This window comes from Euleptes europaea, chromosome 11 (assembly GCF_029931775.1).
Source record: "Euleptes europaea isolate rEulEur1 chromosome 11, rEulEur1.hap1, whole genome shotgun sequence".
Taxonomy (NCBI): Eukaryota; Metazoa; Chordata; class Lepidosauria; order Squamata; family Sphaerodactylidae; genus Euleptes; species Euleptes europaea.
This window is the reverse complement of record NC_079322.1, coordinates 59,362,664-59,385,381: the sequence shown is the minus strand read 5'-3', so window position 1 is coordinate 59,385,381 and position 22,718 is coordinate 59,362,664. Positions and strand designations below refer to the sequence as shown.

The 22,718-nt window shown below is 44.0% G+C and overlaps 1 protein-coding gene across 1 annotated transcript in view; it reads right to left on the bottom strand.

Moving 5' to 3' along the window:
- The window catches only part of MYO3A (myosin IIIA), a 104,562-nt gene that overhangs the window by 1,636 nt on the left and 80,208 nt on the right, over positions 1-22,718 (bottom strand). The window contains exons 32-35 of the mRNA XM_056856986.1: positions 21,398-21,536; positions 9,626-9,735; positions 7,286-7,326; positions 1,441-1,569 (exon numbers count right to left, since the gene is read on the bottom strand). Coding sequence (XP_056712964.1) covers positions 1,441-1,569; positions 7,286-7,326; positions 9,626-9,735; positions 21,398-21,536 — 419 coding nt within the window. The remainder of the gene's footprint in view (positions 1-1,440; positions 1,570-7,285; positions 7,327-9,625; positions 9,736-21,397; positions 21,537-22,718) is intronic.

The following is a 22,718-nucleotide window of genomic DNA, read 5'->3' as shown; positions in this document are numbered from 1 at the left end:
ATGTGTAGGAGTGGGGAAACCAACCCGGTTCACCATATTAGCCTCGGCTGCTCACGTGGAGGAGAGGGGAATCAAATCCGGTTCTCCAGATTAGAGTCCGCCACTCTTAACCACTACACCACGCTGGCACTATGCCATTGCCTGCCTATGTGTGAACCAATCCCACTGGAATGTATCCCATTTGAGGTGCTATGGAAAGTCAAAGGATAGTGTAACTTCTGAGATGACCTGTTCACACATGCTAATCATTGTTTGACACTGAAGACATCAAGCTACAAAAGCACGAATGTATAATCTAGCCTTCATATTGTTAAAAAGGTAATATATTTCCAGCTATCAAAAATTAATTCTTGATTTTCTGAAAACACTTCTTCAGGGGTTTATGCAAACATCTGAACTACCTCGACTTCACAGTGAAATCTGGTAGCAGGAGTTCAACACATGGTCAAATATACTGTCGGATGGCACATAATCCTGCAACCGAGCTGAAGTCAGGCTGGATGGAAGGGCTCTGGGGAACTGTAAACCACCTTGAATCCCATGATGGAAGAAAGGTTGGGTATAACTTCAATAAATGAACCATAAGGTGCAGGTACCTTTGCCCAGATCAATTGCACAAGCAATCCAAGCTGTTTATTGGGGTAGAAAATGTTTTCAAGGTGCCAGTGAAGCAGCATGGAATCTGACATTACTGAAGACTCTGGGCCATGATGTCACGTGATGTAGCCACGATGTCACGTGATGTAGCCAGTCGTGGGAACGAATGTCCCGAGCTCTGCTCAGGAGCACTGCGTCTGCATCACCTGTGCAATGAAATCTTCACTCTGAATTCAGATAGCAGCATAAGGCCTGCTTGTTTACAAATAAAAGGGCTCTGGAGGGCATTAGGCTAGCTATCTGCAAGGCTAGCTATCTGCATGGGAATAGTTTTTGCTTCATTGCCTTTGGATTTGCAGATTTTTTTGGAAGTAAGACTTGTGTGTTCAGTGGGACTTTCTCCCAGGCAAGCGTGCATAAAGATGGCAGCTTCACAATGCAATCCTAATGAGAGCTGCACCCTTCTAAACCCAATTAATCTAGAAGGGTGCAACTCTGCTTAGGGTAGCACCATAATATTACAATTCTAAGCAGGTCTACTCAGAATTCTACTGAAGGCAATGGGGCTTCCTCCCAGTAAAGTTCTTAAGAAGCTTAAATTCTTACGGGATTTTAAATTACATTGTGTGTTGCTTCGAGCACTGTTTCAAAACAGAATCAAGACAAAAATATCTGTACACTTGCAAATGAAGTTGGCTGCAATATTTTCTTCCCAGTAATTGCCAGTAATTCACTATACCATTTCCCAGACCCACTTAATTCAACACACGCGCATGTCTCTCCCAATGAGTTCAGCGGGATTTCAAAATATTCACCTTTGGCTGGTCTTCCGGCCTTACTCACCCTTCATTAACCCTCTTCGGGTCTGTTGGTGGGGTCTCTCTTGTGCTGGCATTACTGTCATTTGAGGTGGAATCAACGGATGACAGTTCTTGGTAATAGGGATCATCAGCATCCAGGACCTTGCCCAGACTACAAAGAAAGACCGTATATTTGACAAATATCACGGTAAACCAGTTTGTTAGCTGAAAGAGACTTAAGAAGTGGCAATGTGACCCTTGCATTGGAATACATCACCCAACAAACACAGGCCATTTATGCATGGGAGGTTTTGCCACTCTATACATGCATTTTCCCTATCCAAATTCTCAAATCTCAAAAATAAGCTCCCATGCAGAGTTCTGAGAATTCAGATGGGAAAGATATGCATCTAGAGAATGGCAAATCCAAGGCAAAATCTCCCATGCATAAATGGTCACAGTAGCACTATAAAAGACTGCTATTTATTATTTCAAATTACTACCCTGCTCTCCCTAGCCTAGGCCGGGCTCAGAGCGGCTTACAAAGGAATATATATAAACATCCTACTACATAGATAAAAAACAAAACAATCATATAAAACCATGTCCTAATTAATCTAAAGGTGCCTCTAGAGTGTTAGCATAAAACCGCATCCAAGCAAGCAGATGGGCAAACACCCAGTTGAATATGGGGGAGAACAGCAGCAGTGGAGGTTAGGAAGGCCAGCATTTATATATAGGGGAACCGTAGCTGGCCTTAACCATAGGCCTGGTGGAATAACTCCATTTTACAGGCCCTGTGGAACTCTTTAAGGTCTCGCAGAGCCCTGGTCTCACTAGACAGGCTATTCCACCAGGCAGGGGCCAGGGCAGAGAAAGCTAGGGGAAACACAGTCTTTAATATACAAATACTGAGAGCCGGACTATGCAAAACCTTTCTGAGGGCCATGCACCATATCTTGTGAGCCTGATCCAGGAGGGGCATCCTCCGAAGAGAGCCAGTGTGCTGTAGTGGTTAAGGTGTCAGATTAGGATCTGGGAAAACCCAGGTTTGAATCCCCACTCTGCAATGGAAACTTGCTGGGTGACCTTGTTGGGGCCAGTCACATACTCTTAGCCTTGACCCTGGCAAGCATTTGGATGGGAGACATCCAAGGAATACCAGGGGCGTGACCTGGAGGCAGGCAACGGCAATGCACTCCTGAATGCTTTGAAAACCCTATGGGGTCGCCATAAATCAGTTGTGACTTGACAGCAACGTGCGCACACACGTCCTCTGAAACCTCCTATGGAGGACTCTGTGGACAAGCTGCCCAGAAGGTGGCACCAATGGACCATAGAGAATCCTGGAGCCACAAGCTAATGCCTGTATCAGAAAGTGGAGAAAGAGGAATGGGAAGCTGCTGTGGCACAGTGGCAGAGCATCTGATTTGCATGCAGGAAGTCCCAGGTCCAGCCACTGGCATCACCAGTGAATAGGATCAAGCAGTAGGTGATGTGAAAGACCTCTGCCTGAGATCCTGGAGAACTTCTGCCAGTCAGAGTAGAAAATACTGATCTTGATAGACCAATGGTTTGCTTCACTAGAAGATAGCTTCATGGGTTCAAGAATCCCTAAGTTCAGCTCGATTAGGACAGACTCCAGGAAGAAATGGATCTGCAGAGCCAATTTCAGAGCTCTTCAGTAGCTGCCTGGACTTTGCTGCTGCATCAACTATGTTAGCCGCAGCTGAAAAGGTCCCCTACTGCATCAGCAATCTTGCCTGGAGCCTGCTTATTACCCTGGCTCCACAGTTCTCCTGCTTCCTTACAACCCCGCTTTAGGAACACTGTTCCTTTTTTGTTTTTTAAACTTCATTTATAGCCGCCCTTTGTCACTGGACCCAAAGTGGAGAACATAGTGTGGATTTTGAGAAGTGCCTCACACTAGACTTTGCAAAACATTAATTGTGCAATTATTTTCTTATGCAGATAGCTGGTTATCTACCAGATATATCTTATGGATCAAAGCCTACCAAGAAAACATTAGGCAAGTTTCCAAGTCATGTAGAGTTTCTAATCATGCTGAAAGTGTGAGTGATATATCTATATATCTATAAGGTAAAGGTCCCCTATGTAAGCACCGGGTCATTCCTGACCCATGGGGTGATGTCACATCCCGACGTTTCCAAGGCTGACTTTGTTTGCGGGGTGGTTTGCCAGTGCCTTCCCCAGTCATCTTCCCTTTACCCCCAGCAAGCTGGGTCCTCATCTGACCGACCTCGGAAGGATGGAAGGCTGAGTCAACCTTGAGCTGGCTACCTGAAACCGACTTTCGTCGGGATCGAACTCAGGTCGTGAGCAGAGCTTGGACTGCAGTACTGCAGCTTACCACTCTGCACCACAGGGCTCACATACATACATACATACATACATACATACATACATACATACATACATACATGTAGATAAAACATTGCCACATTATTTTACTCATTCTGTACATCTCTTTTCTGTGGTGTAGCAACCTGTGCAAAATGGATCTCTGGTGGCTGTGAAACCTTTCCAGATTTGCGCGTCAGGATTGTTATACTGAAAGTTTTCTGGGAATTCGGTCAACCTTGAAAATGCAGCCAGAACTTTGAAACAAAAGTAACTCAGTCCTATGTCTTGCTACAAGAGAGAAAAATCAAACCGCCCGTGTCCTATGATGTCCTTAGCAGTACCCAGGGACACGGCTTTTGAAAGGCACGCAGCAAAGACGCACCTGCTGACTTTGGGGGCTGTGTTGAGTCAGAAAAGCACTACAATTACCGGGCAATTTTCTGCAATGCCATTCTTACTGATACAATTAAGACTGTATTAGTACTCCTTTTTATAAGCCTCCCCCCTTTCATGGATTTATGCCTTTAACACTGACGTGCACTCGGCACTGCAATTTGGTAGGCAAGGTTTTCAGCTAAGCCACGGCTGCGAGGCATTTAAATTCAGACTCCAGCATTTTGTGATATCAAGGAGATGTGGCATTATCAGGGGGGGACGTCAGGCTCAGAAATGGATGAATGGCTTATGTGGATCAATAAGGCATGCAGAGATAATCACCATCTGTATGATTAACTGTTTTGGAGCCAGGCCAGAAAGCACAAACAAGAACGAGCCCCTTGACCTTGGTTCAGCCTAGGAAATCCCCTGCCCTAGATGGCCCAGGCTAGCCTGATCTAGACAGAAGCTAAACAAGGTCGGCCCTGGTTAGTACTTAGATGAGAGACCACCAAAGAATTCCAGGGTTGTTATGCAGAGGAAGGCAATGGCCAACCTCGACCATGTCCGCACTACGTGTTTGCAGCTCCGATTTCTGCGGGCTTTCCTTGCATGTTTGCACTTCATCTCAACCGAAGGATTCCGGAGACGTCTCCAGAGCAAAATTTCTCTGCGTTAAGAGCATCAGCTTATACCCGGAGCCTTATAGTGCGAACATGCAATCTGTGTTCAATCCACTTCCTGCTGCCAGCCCACCTTCCCACTCCCCCCCACCTCCCTAACTGACGCTGGACCAATCGCTGTCCTTGCTTTGAGCGCTGACTGGGCATGCGTGGGAGCGCACCGGTCTTCATTTGATCCTGGCTTATCAAATGCAGCGGAGAAAGGCGGCGTGGTGGGAACAGAAATGTAAAGTCGTGTTGGATGCTTGTGTACTGGACACGTCTAAATAACGAGGTAAGTTGCTGGTGCGTTCACGGGCCTCCTCTGTTAGTCTCTTGCCTTGAAAACCTTACTGGGTTGCAATAAGTTGGCTGTGACTTGATGGTACTTTATACACACACAGGAAATTCCCTGGCCTCATCCATGGAATTAAGTATAAAGGGGGGCAGCACCAGCGTACTCTGGGGGGGGGGCAGCTGCTGAAGCTCAGGGCTTCTGGCAGGGTGCACAGCTACTGACCTGCCTGCTTGTGACCTCCCCCTCCTGTCCACAGTACACTCCACCACACAGCTGGGCACAGGGCCCAGCAGCATCAAGGAAAAGGGGTGCGGGTGGTTCAGCTGTTGGGAATGCAGGAGGTGACAGGGCTTGCAAGGGGGTGGGGAAAGGATGCACAGGCCCATGGGGGTTGGCGGGGGGCTCATGGTGGGCAGGGTCCTGGGACTCTCTGCCCAGGGTCCCCCCAAATTCTGGAACCAGTCCTGGATTTTAGTTATTCTCATATGGATGCCTGTGGATGCTACAGGAGACCACACCTACACCAAAGGGGGGCTGGTGCTGTCACACTGAGATGATGACGAAGAAGAGTTGGTTTTCATACCCCACTTTTTCTCTACCTTTAGGAGTCTCAAAGCAGCTAACAATCACCTTCTGTTCCCTCCCAACAACAGGTCCTTGTGAGGTAGGTGGGGCTGAAGGAGTTCTGAGAGAACTGTGACTGGCCCAAGGTCACTCAGCAGGCTACATGTGGAGGAGTGGGGGAACAAACCCAATTCTCCAGATTAGCATTCGCCGCTCATGTGGAGGAGTAGGGAAATAAACCCGGTTTACCAGATCAGAGTCTGCCATTCATGTAGAGAAGTGGGGAATCCAATCTGGTTCTCCAGATTAGACTCCAACTACTACGTGATGATCAGCCCTCACATTGGTGCTCTCAGGGCAAAGCATAGAGACGAATGGCCCTCCGCCAGCAGGCTGACAGGACAACAGTGTCTCTGAATGCTAGCAAAATGCCTGCTTCTTCACAGTAATAAATGACATGTGATGGCAGATGACTGCCATCTTCTTACCCAGTTTTTTCCAGCAAACGGGGTGCACAGGGTGAGATGCCGGGGTACGGAGAAGCAATCAGCAGACATGTGTGCTCACTTCCCCATCGCCTTTCCACCCCACCCCCAATACTTCTACCCTTCCAGCTTACATCCTTTTTCTGACTTCAGCCAGGGAGAAAAATGCACAAAACCCCTGATTTGTAGGGAAATGAGCTGCAGATGCCACAGGGGGACTTTGTCATCTCCTACCCCAGAGCATCCCAACCCTGTTAGCTCAGGCTCCCACTGGAGTAAGTGAACCAGGATCCCCCACCCAGGATACTTGGAGGTGTGCGGTTCTGGAGGCCTCACTTCAAAAAGGATGTGGACAGAATGGAGCGGGTGCAGAGGAGAGTGACGAGGATGATCAGGGGACTGGAGACCAAGCCCTATGAGGAAAGGCTGAGGGAGTTGGGAATGTTTAGTCTGGAGAAGAGGATGAGGGGGGGACATGATTGCTCTCTATGTATCTGAAGGGCTGTCACTTAGAGGAGGGCAGGGAGCTGTTCCTGTGGGCAGCAGAGGATAGGACACGCAATAATGGGTATAAATTGCAGGGGGAAAGGTACCAGCTGGATAGTAAGAATTTTTTTTTTTTTTTACTGTAAGAGTTGTTCGACAGTGGAATTAGCTACCTCGGGAGGTGGTGAGCTCCCCCTCACTGGCAGTCTTTAAGCAGAGGCTAGACAAGTGCTTGTCAGGGATGCTCTTGGCTGATCCTGCATTAAACAGGGGACTAGATGGCCTGTATGGCCCCTTCCAACTCTATGATTCTATGATCCTTGACAGCTACAGCCACTGCCTCCTTGAGCAGGAATGGAGCTGAAGTCTGCAGGGGCAGACAAGAAAGGTGACCTGTGACAAGAGAGGGGCTCGGGAGACCCAGTTGCCAGCCTCCCTCCATCTTTAGATAAGGGTCATTTCCAGACCCCTGACATCACAGGCTACCTGGGGAGTGCTCTTCTCTGGATGCTGTTTGCTGGTGGTCAGTGTGAAGGCAAGGAACTCACTTTGCCATGAATGATCAACTAGCAATACCCCTTTCCTTTAAATATGAGTTCACAATATAGCTAAGGCAATAATGTGGTCGCTAACTTTCCAAAGTAGAGAAATTACCTGTTTTTTCTTGGTTTCCGTTTTTCCTCCTGAACTGATTTCTGAAAGCATAATTTTGGGAGGCATTATTATAGTGAGGGCACATTATGCAGAAATGTAATTTACAATCTTTTGTCTGTGTGAATCAGGGTGTGTTTCCACCACAGTTTTTGTGTGTGTGCTTGCTTTGGCAAACATCAAACTCTTCCTCATCCCATCTTGAAATTTGGAGTGATCCTGCACTATGATTCTTATACTGACTTAAATCTGGAGAATTTCTACAAAAGCATCCGATTTCTAGATGTCTTTTGTCTAACCCTCCCACCCACTTCTTGCATAATCTATTTCCCAAAGATCTCCCTTTTCTGTTCTGCCCCACTTTGGGAATTCCTCTTACTGGGCTGGATCCAGACTACATTCTCTGTGAATGAAAGGCATTTCTCATGGCAGCACGGATCTTCTCAACCTCCCTGCCTCCCTCTGCAATTCCTTAATCTTCCTGAAATGTTGTTCTTGTGGGACCCTCAAGAATGGCATGAGGGGTAACTTCAGGTCTGCAGCAGGAAAAGAAAATGGTCAGAAAGTATACCTCTCCTTTCATTGGTGGAAAATTTAGCCTGGATCTAACCCATGGCTATGGTAGAGGTAGTATAGTCTCTGTAAAATACAGTGCTTTCAGAGAGAATTATAGGACAGTTCTAATTCCCCTAAGTTTTAAAACATCAAAGTCTTTAATCTTTTTTTTTCTTTTAAAAACCTTCTCAAAGAAAACCTAGATATAATTTGGGCTGTATATCAAAGAGAAGAATGAAACAGATCTGGATCTCACTTGTACTGATATCAGCCACCAGTTAGCACCCCTAACATATGGCACTAAATTGGTTTTAAATCTGTGCGAGAGTACCCGCATCATTTGCTAGATTCTAAAATAAACAGATTTATTTAACCTACAGTGTATAAATATAGAGCGCCAAGCAAGAAGGGGGCTGACCTTTCTTGAAGGGCTATTATTTAGCTCCCGTTTAGTGCTAGCGGCATGAGCTGCCAGTTGCCAAAATGATTTAAGGTGATGATTCTAAGTAGATTCACTTGGAAATTAAATAAGACATAGGGTCAAACTACATGTGATGCTTCTGCGGGTAGACCCTCAGATGTGTAAATTTGCTCTGAAGATCAGCCAAGGCATTTGGTGCCTTGATGAGCTCACATCAGACATCCGGTTGTGGATGACCCAAGCGGCCAAAAGACTCCAGGTGACAGCAACTCCATCAATTCTCTTGCAACATCTAGTCCTGCTCCCATCTCTTTAAATTCTCTGCTATATTTCTGATGAGTGCCAGCAATAGCTGTGGCCTGACTAAGCAAATGTATTCTGTCACCTGCTGCTAAATAGGTCAATAGCAAGCATATGCCTCCAGCAAGAAGGTCTAATTGCTCTTAAGAGGAATCTAACAAACAGCTTCTTCAGTTTCTTCTTGCCACATCAGAAAGCTTATTGTCTTCTTTTTCTCCATTTAGCAGCCATAAGGTCAGATGTGGAAAGCTGTCACTGTCTGATATATCTGGAGCTGAGGGATTATAACGAGATATTCGTCAGGCTCTCTCTCAACGGATTTTTGTGCCCTTTGGGAAAAGTAGTTGTGGCGCATCATGCAGTGTGGAGTCTTAGTAATGAAGTTGCAATGCTGCGCTTTTGTTAGAATCCAATGGAGATTTATGCAGAAGTTAATTTTATGGCGTTCAGGTAAGAGTTATTGACTAGAGGTGTGCATCAGATTGCAGATACAGGGTATAAATCAGGTCCTGCTGAAAGCAATAGCTACAGTGGTGGCTGTGGCTCAGTGGCAGAGCATCTGCTTGGCATGCAGAAGGTCTTGGGTTCAATCCCCAGCATCTCTAGTGAAAAGGTTCAGGCAATGTGGAAGATCTCCACCTGAAACCCTGGAGAGCTGTTGCTAATCACAACAGGCAACACTGAACATGATAGACCAGTATGAGGCAGTTCCATGCGTCCAATAGGAGCATTGTTATTTTGATTTCAGTTGTGTCTGTTATACTCTGATCACAAACCTGGCAGATTTGAACAAGACTGTCAGCTATTAAAGAACAGCCCCAGAGCACTTCTGATCACACAACAAGGGGGTAACATCTGCCAATTACCCCTCTGCTGCAGCTCATGCCATTACTGAGGACATGTGACCCTCTGTGTTGCTTTTTAGAGGGATGACAGAGGATTCAGCAAGAAGGTGGAGATGGCAAAGGCCAGCTCTGCAAATGGAGGTCTACTTGTAGTTCTACGGATTCAAGCCATATGACATACCCAACAGATTTTTTACCATATAATAGGACAAGAATGCATACATGTAGCATAGTGTAATACGTAGAATCCTCAGGGTCGTTTAGCGTCTTGGGTGTCTGAGGTCTTCTTGGGGTTCTCTGTACAGGGCGGGTGTCCTCTGCTCTGGAGGCAACTACAAGAGAAGTCAGAACAGGAGAAACACTCATTAATGGGAAGAAGATGCATTTTGACATGAGTAAAACGGTTAGGATGAATGTATTAAAAGAAATAACAGGTATGAACATTTTCAAAGGAAAACTATCCTTGGAAGAGTATATCAAAGTCTGGGACAACTCTGACCAGTAATATGACAGTCAAGCTGGGAGTTGGCAGGTGGTAAATTTCTACTTCTTCTTTCACTCCTGATTCTTTGGGAGTGAATTCAACTTGCCGCCCACTACACAACAAGGAACAGCAACTGGGCTCACATCTATGAATTTTTCAAGTGTTTAAGGGTACCACCGCTTGCAACTTGTGTCCAAATGGCAATTTGAGCAGAGGAGTGTTTGCACATTGATGACTGGAGATAAGTTGTTTTTAAAAATTGTATTTGTATGTGTTTCTTGAGATTTGTAACCTGCCTTAAGGCAGAAATCTGGTATGTCAACATAGTAAATAAATAAATAACTTTGGAATTCAGAGGAAACCCTACTTTGGGAGGTGTGTTTGAAGAGAGATACAAATCTATGACTTGGCACCAATTCAAAAAACCCACATAACTTAACTTTATTTTAATAACTGTAAACCCTTCGCTAGTTTTCATTAAGAGGATAAATCTCTCTCTCTCTCGCATCATGGAATTCTGAACAGAAAAAAACCCCTACCATGTCAGCCTGAAGACGAGGCTACAACTGTTCCCTCTTACATCTAGTTTTATTTCTGAAAGGTTTTTTCCCCTTTTTAATGGAGGACCTAGGAATGCCAGCCTCCAGGTGGGACCTGGGGATCTCCTGGAATTATAGCTCATCTGCAGACTACAGAGATCAGTTCCCCTGAAGAAAATGGATGCTTTGGATGGTGGAATCTATGATATTGTACCCCACTCGCATCCCTGTCCTCCCCAGGCTCCATCCCCAAATCTCCAGGAGTTTCCCAACCTACATCTGGCAACCTCACCCCCTGTCAGTGGCCAGGAGGGACCTGGCAACCCTAGGAGGACCATTCAGTCAAGTGAGCTTTCACTTTCAGTGGTACAATTGAGACTTGGGCTTACAACATCAGTGATAACTAAACCACAACAACATGACATTGGAGGTCCATTTTGTAACAATGTCTGGGCTGTGCCTGATGAGAACAGCCCTTTGGCCCTACTCAAGTTACACTGTGGAAACATTGGGTGACCCTTTCCACGAAGTCCTGTTGTTGCTTGCTGCAGCTGTTCAAGCAGGGCAGTGTCAGCAGGGTTTCCCGATGGCAGATTCCTGGATATGTGGAGTGGGGTGAAGCCTGGGGACAGCGGGGATGGGGGGATGGAGGGACCTCAGTGGGGTATAATGCTATAGAGTCCATCCTCCAAAGTAGCCATTTTTTCCAAGGGAATGGATCTATGTCATCTGGAGATCAGCTGTAATTCCAGAAGATCTCCAGGCCCTATCTGGAGGTTGGCAATCCTAGTTGGTACTAATAAAATACTATCACATTGCTGTTTGGGGAATTTTTCTGTAGCCAAGATGGCAACCTACAACGATACATGCTAAACAATCTGCTGATTGGAGTGGTCTATCCCCCAGCAATTCACTGCATTCCCCTGCCGATTTGAGTGGTCTATCCCCCAGCTATTCACTGCATTCCCCTTGGTTTGACCTTGAAGAATGGATCTTTCACAATGCATGGGTTTTCCCACTCCCTATCACTCCATGTATGGGTTAGGAAAGGGAGAATTTGCTCTCCTAATGTCTCAAACAAACTATGTGTCTCTTGTGGAGAAGGAAATGCTATGCTACCGACATCATTTTAATTAAAAAAGCGGCACAAGCCTTCATAATCAGAAATGATCAGCAATACATCAGTGCGAGCCCCAGCTAAATTAGCTACATAACTTTTCCTTTTCATGTGTGATAAATAAAGCCTTGGAAAGGTCAGGATAGATTGGAGGGCCAGAAAAAAAAATCACAGTAATTTACAGTGGTGTTTGAGTAATGATTACGTTTATTGTTCTAGCTTCTTATCTAGAATGCAGACAGCTCCTAATGTAATGAACAGACAATTATCCCCTAACATGTGCCTCTTTGAGAACAATGGCGCTTTTCTAAACCAAGATGCATACAATTTGCTTTCAGCAAGGAAATTTCAATGCAAATAATTCATTTTACTAAACTGAAAGTGCATATTAATCACCGGCTTACAGTTAAAAATGGATACAGGTAGCTAGATAAGATCTCACTTAAAGCCATTCAGTTCTGTAATACAAATGCCAAAATGTGTATATTTTAGGGAGCCGGAGTAGTGTAATTTATTTATTTATTTTGTGATTTACAACCCGCCCTCCCTGGCCAAAGCCGGCTCAGAGTGGGTAACATCATATAAAAAGCATTACTACATCAATATAAAAATCTAAATTTAAAATAATAAAATCCCAATTAAAACTTAAAACACAAAATTACAAAAGGTGCCTAACCACACTCGTATTGCTGGATATTTGCAACAGGTTACCCCTCCGTTGACACTGATAATATAACAGGAAGGAGGGGTGTAATAGGGAAGCCAACAGATGGCTAAGGATAGGTGAAAAATCCCCGGCAGAGGCCTTGCTGCCACCACTGACTCAAATGATGGCCCGACACAGCCACTGTTCAGCTCGATCCTTTAATGATATGGAGATTATCATCAGGATTACTTTGTGGCACTCTGAACATCTGAGTTGTGCTGTACAAATGGTCTGTTTGTTCTTGCACTGAAACCTCTCACTGGTCTGTCAGTATGAGACAGCTCCTTCTTTAACCCCGAAGGGCAGATCCGGCTCCCAGGACTGGAAGAAAGGCTCCTCTTGCTTGGTCACTCCTCGACCGAAATCCGTGCAGCGCTGCAGCTACGTGCCACGGACGGCAGGGTCCGTACATCCTCAGCCTGTTTCCCCCTCCCCTCTGAAGTGACTGTTTGAAAACATCACATTCTCGGCACAGAGTATTGGCCTGATTTCCTGCTACCCTTTCACCTGGGGTGGTCGCCAGAAATAATCTACAGGAAGTAAAGCTAAACATCAAAAAGTTATCGCTCGAGCCACGGCGAGTTGTCAGAGATGAATAATGATGCCTCTATTCATAGCTGAAGGCAGGCAAATCTCCCCGTTTGGCATATGAAGTGCTATTTTTGGATTCGCGCATCACAGCTGGAAAGTGACATGCCAAACAAGTGAAGTTGAGGGAAATGTGTACAATTATCCCTTGAACTATTACAGTAATTACAGAAATCGAAATGCCAACCGATTTAAAGGAAAACAGCAGACATTGCCCCTCACTGATTAATGCCTTTATTGGGAAAAAGGGGGCTAGAACGAGGCAATTCGGTGGGAAAATTTTCTCTCAGAAATCTTTGCTTCCCGAAGCACAAAGATGTGTAGGAAACCCTTTTTAATTAATACTCTGCTTAGAGACAAATCTTTACCTCTGATCGATGGCCCAGCTAAGCAAACAAATGCTGCTGGAGGTAACCATTTTATTTTCTTTATTAATGAAGAAATGGCCAGGACACTGCTATATCTATTGCTCCTGTGTAATCTATGCTTCTGATTACACCTGTTTTATCAACAAGAGACAATGAACCCTACCCTACTGCAAAGAAAAAGAAGGAATGCTGAACAATGAGATAAATCTCATGCCTTGGGTATATTCAGGAACAGCAAGCAGTTATAATTCACAGTAAACAGTGTATATAGAACTTCAGAAGACAAGCTGGTTTTTATACCCGAATTTTTTCTCTACCTTTAAGAAGTCTCAAACCGGCTTACAACTGCCTTCCCTTACTTCCTCCACAACAGGTACCTTGTGAGGTAGGTGGGGTTGAGAGAGATTGGAGAGAACTGTGACTAGCTCAAGGTCACCCAGCAGACTTTATGTGTAGGAGTGGGGAAACAAGCCTTGTTCTCCAGATTAGAGAACACCGCTCTTAACCACTACACCACACTGGCTCTCCAGCAAGTACTGGCATCCTGTTTCCTTTGGCACTACAGTTGCTTTCTGTAGGTCACATTCAGTTGTGGTAAACAGAATACAGAGGCATATCACTAGAGCCAGTGTGGTGTGTAGCAATTACAGTTTACAACAAGGATCAGAAGAAGAAGAGCTGATTTTTATATGCCACTTAATTGATTTTCTCTTACCACTTAAGGAAGAATCAAACCAGTTTACAATCACTTTCCCTCCCCCTCCCCACAACAGATACCCTGTGAGGTAGGTGGGGCTGAGGGAGCTCTAAGAGAGCTGGGCTAGCCCAAGGTCACCAGCTGGCTTCATGTGAAGGAGTGGGGAAACCAACTTAGTTCACCAGATTAGCCTCTGCCGCTCATGTGGGGGAATGAGGAATCAAACCTGGTTCTCCAGATTAGAGTCCACCTCTCCAAACCATTGCTCTTAACCACTACACCATGCTGGTTCTCTAGGAGGAGACTCCAGGTTTGAATCTCCACTCTTTATTGGAAACCTGCTGGGTGACCTTAGTCCAGTTACACACTCTCAGCCTAACCTATCTGCATTCAGCACAGATGGTTTCCTAGAGTCAATGTGACAGCAGTCTAGGTACCTGTCTTTCAAAGGACACTTCCTGTACTATTTGTAGGCTTAAATGGAAGCTGTCATGCTGATGTTCCCAGAAGTTCTGAAACTCACCAGGTTTAATGTTTGCAGCTTCAAGTATTCCTCAGTGAATATTTGTTGCTACACATAACATAATGGGAAGAAACAAAACCTACCTGGTTCTTCCCTAGTTTCAGAACTCCATGGACGGACTCAGAGTATCCCTCCCTTCCCTTCCAACGTTCAGTAGTTTTTGCCTTTCCAAAATATCTAACTTCACAGGGCAGCTGTGTTAGACTGCTGCTGCAAAACGAGAAATCTTATGGAACCTTAGAGATTAACATTTTTTAAATTCTAGAAAAAGGTTTTGTGGACTAGAACTCATTTTATCAGAGGCATGGGCCCTCCCTTGACAGATACGCACACAAATACAAGGTTATAAAGAAAGCACCAGTAACAGTAAGGTCAAAAGGCCAAGAAAAGCAGAAAGTACATGGTGTGATATTATTATGGAAAATTCAAAATGCAATCACGAAAAAGTACCATCCACAGTAACAGTAATTGGTGATGTTATCTTTTGAGTTTTGCTAAGCTGATTAATACCTGCAATGGCAAAAGAGTCTCAGCTCCAGGAAATGCTGTCTTGATTAATTCTAATTTAGCACTTTCATGTTGAAGTCGCTCTCAGAAGTTATTTTATTGGAGAATGGGGACTTTTAGGTAATCAGCCCCGTGTCCTGGGAGACCGCTGGTGTCTGAATATTGTCACTTTCGAGCTCATATTTGTGTCTGTTTATTCTTTTGTGTACAGACTGATCAATTTGTTCTACACAGAGAGCAGAAGGAAATTCTTGACACATGATGGACAATATTAGGTTGGAGGATGAGCAAGTGACTGTTCCCAAGGTGACATGGCAGCTGTTATTAGAGCCTAGATTAAAGATTCCTGAGTGGATATTGGCACAGAGTTGGCATCTGGATTTGGGTCTCTATTAGGTGAACCACTTCTATTGATAAGAAGTTGTTTTAAATTGGGATAGCAAGGAAAGGTCTGCTAGTCAAGGTTTGTGTGAGAGAGAAAGAAGAGTCATTGTCCAGGATGGACTGTCCAGGATGGAATGCTTTGGGCTAGCAGCTGTAGAAGACAGTCACTGGAGTTCTGTTGCTATCTTTGATGAGTTTGTCTTGTGGCAAGCTGTTTCTGTTCATTAATGTGTTTCTTCCTTTATTGGGTGGGTACTGTATCCCCAAGAATGCCTTCAGATGCAAGTCCTTGTCCACAGAATACGAGCAAATAGAGCTATAACACAGAGCTTGGCTGTAAGCAACAGATTGGTGTGATGGTTCCCAGGGTGCATTTCTGATATGAAATGGTCCTTGTGTGTCCCTTATACAGTTGGGCTGTGGGGTCCAGCAAATGGACCATTTGTGTGGACTGGTCCAGCACCAGTTGATGGTGGGTTGGAAAATGTTGGCTCTATTGGAATCTCTAGAGGGTTTCCTTCCAATGGGTCTACATGATGAAAATGTCAACAATGAATCCCAAGTAGAACAAAGATGTTTGGGGATAGGAGTTGAGGAAGCACTGCTCTAAGTCAGCAGTGGACATGTTCACATTCTGCAGGGTTGTGTTGCATTATCTACACTCAAGGGTGCAGCTTGCCACCAAATCTGAAGTGATTATGGATGAGGACAAAGTGGCCAAGCCATGATGGCATCAGGGATAATGTTCCTGCTGACATATCCTGTCTTTGTGGAGGATATTGGTATATAGAACCAGCATTCCTTGGCTATGCTAGCATGCAATTTCAGTCTTCAGGAGAGCCAGCATGGTCTAGTGATTAAGAGCAGTGGACACTAATCTGAAGAACCGGGTTGGTTTCCCCACTCCTCCACATGAAGCCTACTGGATGACCTTGGGCTAATCACAGGTCTCTTCGAGCGCTCTCAGCCTCACCTACCTCACAAGGTGTCTGTTGTGGGGAGAGGAAGGGAAGGAGACTGTAAGCTAGTCTGAGACTCCTTAAAAGGCAGAGAAAATCGGCATATTAAAAACCAACTCTTTTTCTTCTTCCCAACTGAATACTAGAGCAAACAGCACCATGTATAGATGCTGCATGGCTTTCATTAATTCAATGGAAGTCCCACAGAACAAGATGAAGGCTGCGCACCTTGTTCATCAACAAAGGTAGAACAAATGCCTTTTCAATTTGCATGCCCCATTCTTCCTGAATATAGCAAGTATTGTGAAAATTTCTTCTTCGGAGCAAAGCGAAATTTTCATCACAGAAGAAATAAAAATGAAATTTCGATATATGGTGATTGTGAATTTAACTTCTCCTCCTACAAAGGTTTACATACAATCCAGTTTTCATAAGGAACTCCTTAGCTATGGGGGAATTAAATGTATTTCAGAAAAAGAATGTCTCTTTGAAAGGTAACACCTTGAAAATAGAATATGAAACATTTCATGGGGGACTGAACCTACAGGGCTTTTATGCAGTTTTCACTAAAGACGGAATGTTCGAAAGATATTATTATTAACATTATGAGTGCTGCTCCAGATTCCATTTCAAATGGCAATTACATTGTGCCTTAGTTATGCGAAGGAAAGCATGTACACAAGTAAAATAAACTACACTTTCTGAGTCCATCAGAAATCTCAACCATATTACCACTCAAAAAGTGACTAACCCCCTCAGGGAACATACAGAAAATTAAACACCGGCATCCCAGAAACACAAAAAAAGGACTACAGTTTTTATAAATTAAAAGGGCATCTACATGTTTATCTTTTAACAAAATCTCCACTGTTCATATGCATTTATTCAATGGAGAACAAATGGTTATTAAGTTCTATCAATCAGGCTTATATTCACTGACAAGTGGCAAAACAGGGGCAGGGGCAGTTTTTCCACATATAGATGCAAAGAACCGGTTCAGCTCTTATGGATTTCCACCAAGAATTGTCTGTTCAAGCATGCAACCCACAACATACTTAAAACAAAAACATTTTACCTTGAAACTGCCTTAGTGTTGTGTGTTTTAACACTAAACTAATACAAAATGCTCAAGGTGGTTTAGTTTCTACTAAAAAGCCCAATTATATTGACTGTTAGGTATGTCTTTTGGACTTGGTCTTCAGAAAATGACTTTACAATTATCCTAAGGCTTCAATCTCAAGGATGCAACCTCAAGAATGCTTACTAGGAAGTAAGGGCCAGTGAACTCGGGGGGTGGGTGGGCTGTAAGACTTGCAGTGCATTTGAAAAGAACCTAGGATCCAGAGCACACTCCACTGGAATATAATACTATTGAGATGAAAGAATTTACTTCCAAATAATTTTGTTAGCATTCAGATACTACTTTGTTGAAGTCCCGGTATACCAGATAAAGCTGCAAGACAACTCAAATGCAATTGTTCATTTCATGTAGTTACAAATTTGAGAACTGCTTTGATAAAATGTTAAACGATTGTGGTTTATATCCAAAACATCTTTTGAAAGTCTTGTTTGAGACATGTGGAACAATCTAGTTTTGTAGTAGGAAAACTGACTTCCAGGTTGGCCACAAATGTGAGAATGGAAACATTTCAGAAACACCTGGATCCATGTACAGGGGTAGAAACTGGCAGCTTTGTGTAGCTTTGAGCATTTGGTTAATAACAGCTGGGTAAATATGCCACAGGTTACGCAGTGGGCAGCAGTTCAGTACCAGATGATCTAAAACTGGCCCCATTACTAATGGTATGGTTATTCTTACTATAGCTGCATGCTTGCAAAAATGGTACCACTACTGGTTCATTCCCACACATTTCCCACGTTTCCAATGTACTAGGCACCTTAATCCTAAACAGAGAGCGCTTTCACACATTTCAAATAATGCACTTTCAATCTACTTTAAATGCACCTTGAAGCCAGATTTTACTGTGTGAAACAGCAAAATCCACTTGGAAACTATCGTTAAAGTGCATTGAAATTGGATTGAAAGTGCATTATTCACTATGTGTGAAAGTGCCCAGAGTTACACCCTTTTAAAACCATGGAGTTAGAATGATGCTTAGGATTGCACTAGTAAACTCCTCTTCTTACTTTCCATCATAAACATAAAAAGGAAGGTAGAAGAGATGTCAGCTTCATCACAATGTTGCATTTTGGCTTTCTGAAGAGAAGCATTTGCTCCATCCAAAATACTCCTTGACTAGTTAATCCATATTATGTAAGAATGATGACTCATGCTCTCTGATCATATATAAATGCATACTAAAACCCAGTTTCATGCTGTTGAAGTCATTAATATGAGCAACAGAGTCTGACAAAGGTGAAGGATCCTGCCAAAATAATGAAGACAACTTTCCAGTTCTTGGTTATTTCTCACAGGGTTTAGTTTCGGCCACGCATAGTGAGACAGCAAGGAAAAAGTCTGCTGCAGTACAAGACTGTGTGTTGAGTCAGTGGGGGAAAAGTCATGGTGAATGATAAAGGGGACTGGATGGAACCGCTGTGCTCCTGACTATGTGAAACTACCAGATAAGCACCAAATATTGACGTGCCATGGAAAATATTGACGTGCATGGACTAGGATAAAAGTTCATTCCCCAGTACAATCGGGGCTCAGTCTTTTGTGCTTGTTAATACAGGCTGAGCCGCAGCTGCAATAAAACTGTTTTCTCGACTATCGGTCTTTGGTCTCTCTCCTCCACGAACCTCCGTTTTCCCGCAACAATAGAAACAGAGAACTAGCAGTAGTTAAGGATCAAGCGAGTGAACTTCCGTTTTTATTAGCGCTGAGAATCTTTTCATTACTTTGCAAAGGTGACATTAAGTGGCAGTAAAATTATGCATATTTTTTTTTCCAGAATGGTGCAATTCAGATGTCACATTCCTGTTCCCCTGAAGCACAGATCTGGAGGATTAAGTAAGTGATGTGGGCTTACATGGTCTCTCTTTCCTCTCTTGCAATAATCATAGTTTGCGGTTACATTTGAATCAAGCAAACTATGATTAGGACTGCCACTAAACCACGGGGTTGGATCCGATGACTTTCTTCTGCTAAGTCATTCACTGATGTAGGAAGACTTCCACCAATGGACAAAGAAGGGAGAATGACTTAGCAGAAGGAGGAGGAGAAGGAGTTGGTTTTTATATGCCGACTTTCTCTACCACTTAAGGAAGAATCAAACCGGCTTACAATCACCTTGCCTTCCCCTCCCCACAACAGACACCCGGTGAGGTAGGTGGGGCTGAAAGAGTGTGACTAGCCCAAAGTCACCCAGCTGGCTTCATGTGTAGGAGTGGGGAAACCAACCCAGTTCACCAGATTAGCCTCTGCCGCTCATGTGGAGGAGTGGGGAATCAAGCCCGGTTCTCCAGATCAGAGTCCACCGCTCCAACCACTGCTCTTAACCACTACACCACACTGAGTCCAAGTTAGTGACAGGAAATTATCGGATCCAATCCAATTCATAAGCCCAGTTCAAAACGGAGGTCTGTACGCAATTCCTGGTTAGCCCTAACATAGGTTCTTGTAGGTTATCCGGGCTGTGTGACCGTGGTCTTGGTATTTTCTTTCCTGACGTTTCGCCAGCAGCTGTGGCAGGCATCTTCAGAGGGGTAACACTGAAGGACAGTGTCTCTCAGTGTCAAGTGTGTAGGAAGAGTAATATATAGTCAGAAAGGGGTTGGGTTTGAGCTGATACATTGTCCTGCAAAAAGTATCAAAGGTAATGTGATAATCATTGTCCTGTAAGTATCAAGATAATGTGCTGATGAGGGTGTGGTATGTTAATATGGAACCATTGTATCCTGAAGTGATCTGTTAATGTGTGAAATCCAAAGCTAATCTGCATGGCTATTGTTGACTGTAGTCTTTGTTAGTCTGGAGGTTTTCAGGACAGGAAGCCAAGCCTTATTCATTCTTAAACTCTCTTCTTTTCTGTTAAAGTTGTGCTGATGTTTATGAATTTCAATGGCTTCTCTGTGCAATTTGACAAAATAGTTGGTAGAATTGTCCAGTCTTTCAGTGTCTTGGAATAAGACCCTGTGTCCTGTTTGTGTCAGTCCATGTTCAGCCACTGCTGATTTCTCAGGCTGGCAAAGTCTGCAGTATCTTTCATGATCTTTTATCCTTGTTTGTATGCTTCGTTTTGTGGTCCCGATGTAAACTTGTCCACAACTGCAAGGTATACGATATACTCCTGCAGAGGTGAGGGGGTCTCTTTTGTCTTTTGCTGATCGTAGCATCTGTTGTATTTTCTTGGTGGGTTTAAACACTGTTTGTAGGTTATGTTTTTTCAAAAGTTTCTCCATCCTATCAGCCCTAACATAGTTTGCCTGATATAGCAATCTTGGCAAACTGTGGGTATGTGAACTAGGAAAGGGAAGAAGGAATCCACATATGAGCCATGGTACATTGGTTTCAATGAGCCCCGTGGCGCAGAGTGGTAAGCTGCAGTACTGTAGTCAAAAGCTCTGCTCATGACCTGAGTTCGATCCTGACGGAAGTTGGTTTCAGGTAGCCGGCTCAAGTTTGACTCAGCCTTCCATCCTTCCGAGGTAGGTCAAATGAGTACCCAGCTTGCTGGGGGTAAAGGGAAGATGACTGGGGAAGGCACTGGCAAACCACCTCGTAAATAAAGTCTGCCTAGAAAATGTCAGGATGTGATATCACCCCATGGGTCAAGAATGACCCGGTGCTTGCACAGGGGACTTTACCTTTTTACATTAGTTAAGCACAAGTCTTTGTGATAAGGGCAATTTACCCCTCTGATTAATTGTCTAAATAGTTACGGATCTTGGCTTTACCATCAACTTAGTAGATTTCAGTCTTTTCAGAACCCAGTAGAAGTAGGTGGTGTGAAAGACCCCTGCCAGAGACCCTGGAGAGCTGCTGCCTGTCTGAGTAGACAATACTGACTTTGATAGACCAAGGATCTGATTCAGTATAAGGCAGCTTCACGTGTTCATGTGTTCAACAGCAGAACACCACCTCAAGCAGCTGAACTTATGGAACATTCCTTTAAGTCCAATTCACATTGCTTTTGAATTACAAGACTGATTATTTTACCTGGTTGACGCGCACGAGGAGAAAAGTGGCCATTCATTTGCTTGTCTTTGGAGAGCTTCACAGGCCTCAGCTGGTGTGACAGGATCATTTCGTTCAGTTTCTGCTGCAACAGCAAATAGTCCTCTGATAATTTGGATATCTAGGAAATATAACAAAGGCTGTTTTAATGGTAAATCAAGGGGGGGGCAGCAACGAAAGGAGTGAACCAGCTCCTCTGTCACAGAGTTGTTTTCACAGGTATCTTGAAACTCTTCTTTTAACAGAGTTCTCTTGCATGAACTCTGAAGGCTGTTCACTCTAGAGCTCAATATGGACAAATGTTCTACCTCTGATGAGCAACTTTCAGGATCTAAATGTAACAGGCAATGAAATTTTGTTCTGGATATCTTTGAAATGAGATGATCCAACCCATTTGTGTTTACTGCAGACAAAACCATGTATGTAGGTCCTCCCTATGAGCAGGAGACTCAGACAGGGAGGATTCTCTTAAGGTGCTCAGCATGATTCTTGAGGATCTGGCTCTCTCCCAGATCTTCTGAGAAACATGATCAGGGAAGGTTTCATCTCACTTAATGCTAGGCTTTGAAGATAAATAGAGAAGTGCTAAGTCCCACACTGTTTCTACCTCTTTTCAAAGACCAGTGTAAAGAAAAAGGCAAGACCCTGCCTCAAGACTTCTGGGGGGTACACCCAGAACCAAGCTGAAAGGGTGAAGTAGGTGGCAATGACAAACAATGGCTGACTGTTTACCTCAGACAAAATGTATGGACTCTGCAAGTACTTCGGGTTCAGATGGTTAACAGCTTCATTAATAAAAGCCCCTGAAAGGTATGAACTCTATGATCAGTGGGCAGAGCCCATCAATATGCAGGGCCTGCTCAGATAGCTTTAAGAACTAGTCACAATGTCTGCTACATCTGTTTTAAATTGTTCCACATGGAGTCTTATGTCCAACACCAAGGGAAACACCTTGACATACAAAATGGCAATCAACATATACAAGCACATTCTATCCAAGATGGATGTCATTTGAGTTCAAAATGCATTGAGAACATTAGACTGAGTCAGTTCGCCTGTTCACCCATAGAAATCTGGCTATTATCTCACAGTCAACAATGGAAACAAAGATTCACCGCCATTTGGGGATTATTTCCTTCAAAGCAGGTCAAATGTCTGTGATGGCTCAAATAACATTCCCTCAGCTGCGAAGAGCGTACTGTTTTCGTACAAAACAGGCCTATCGCATAATTGGTGTTTATCACAGTTCTGGTCTACCCTTCCTTCAAAATGTTTATCCTCACAACAACTGTGCGAGGTAGGC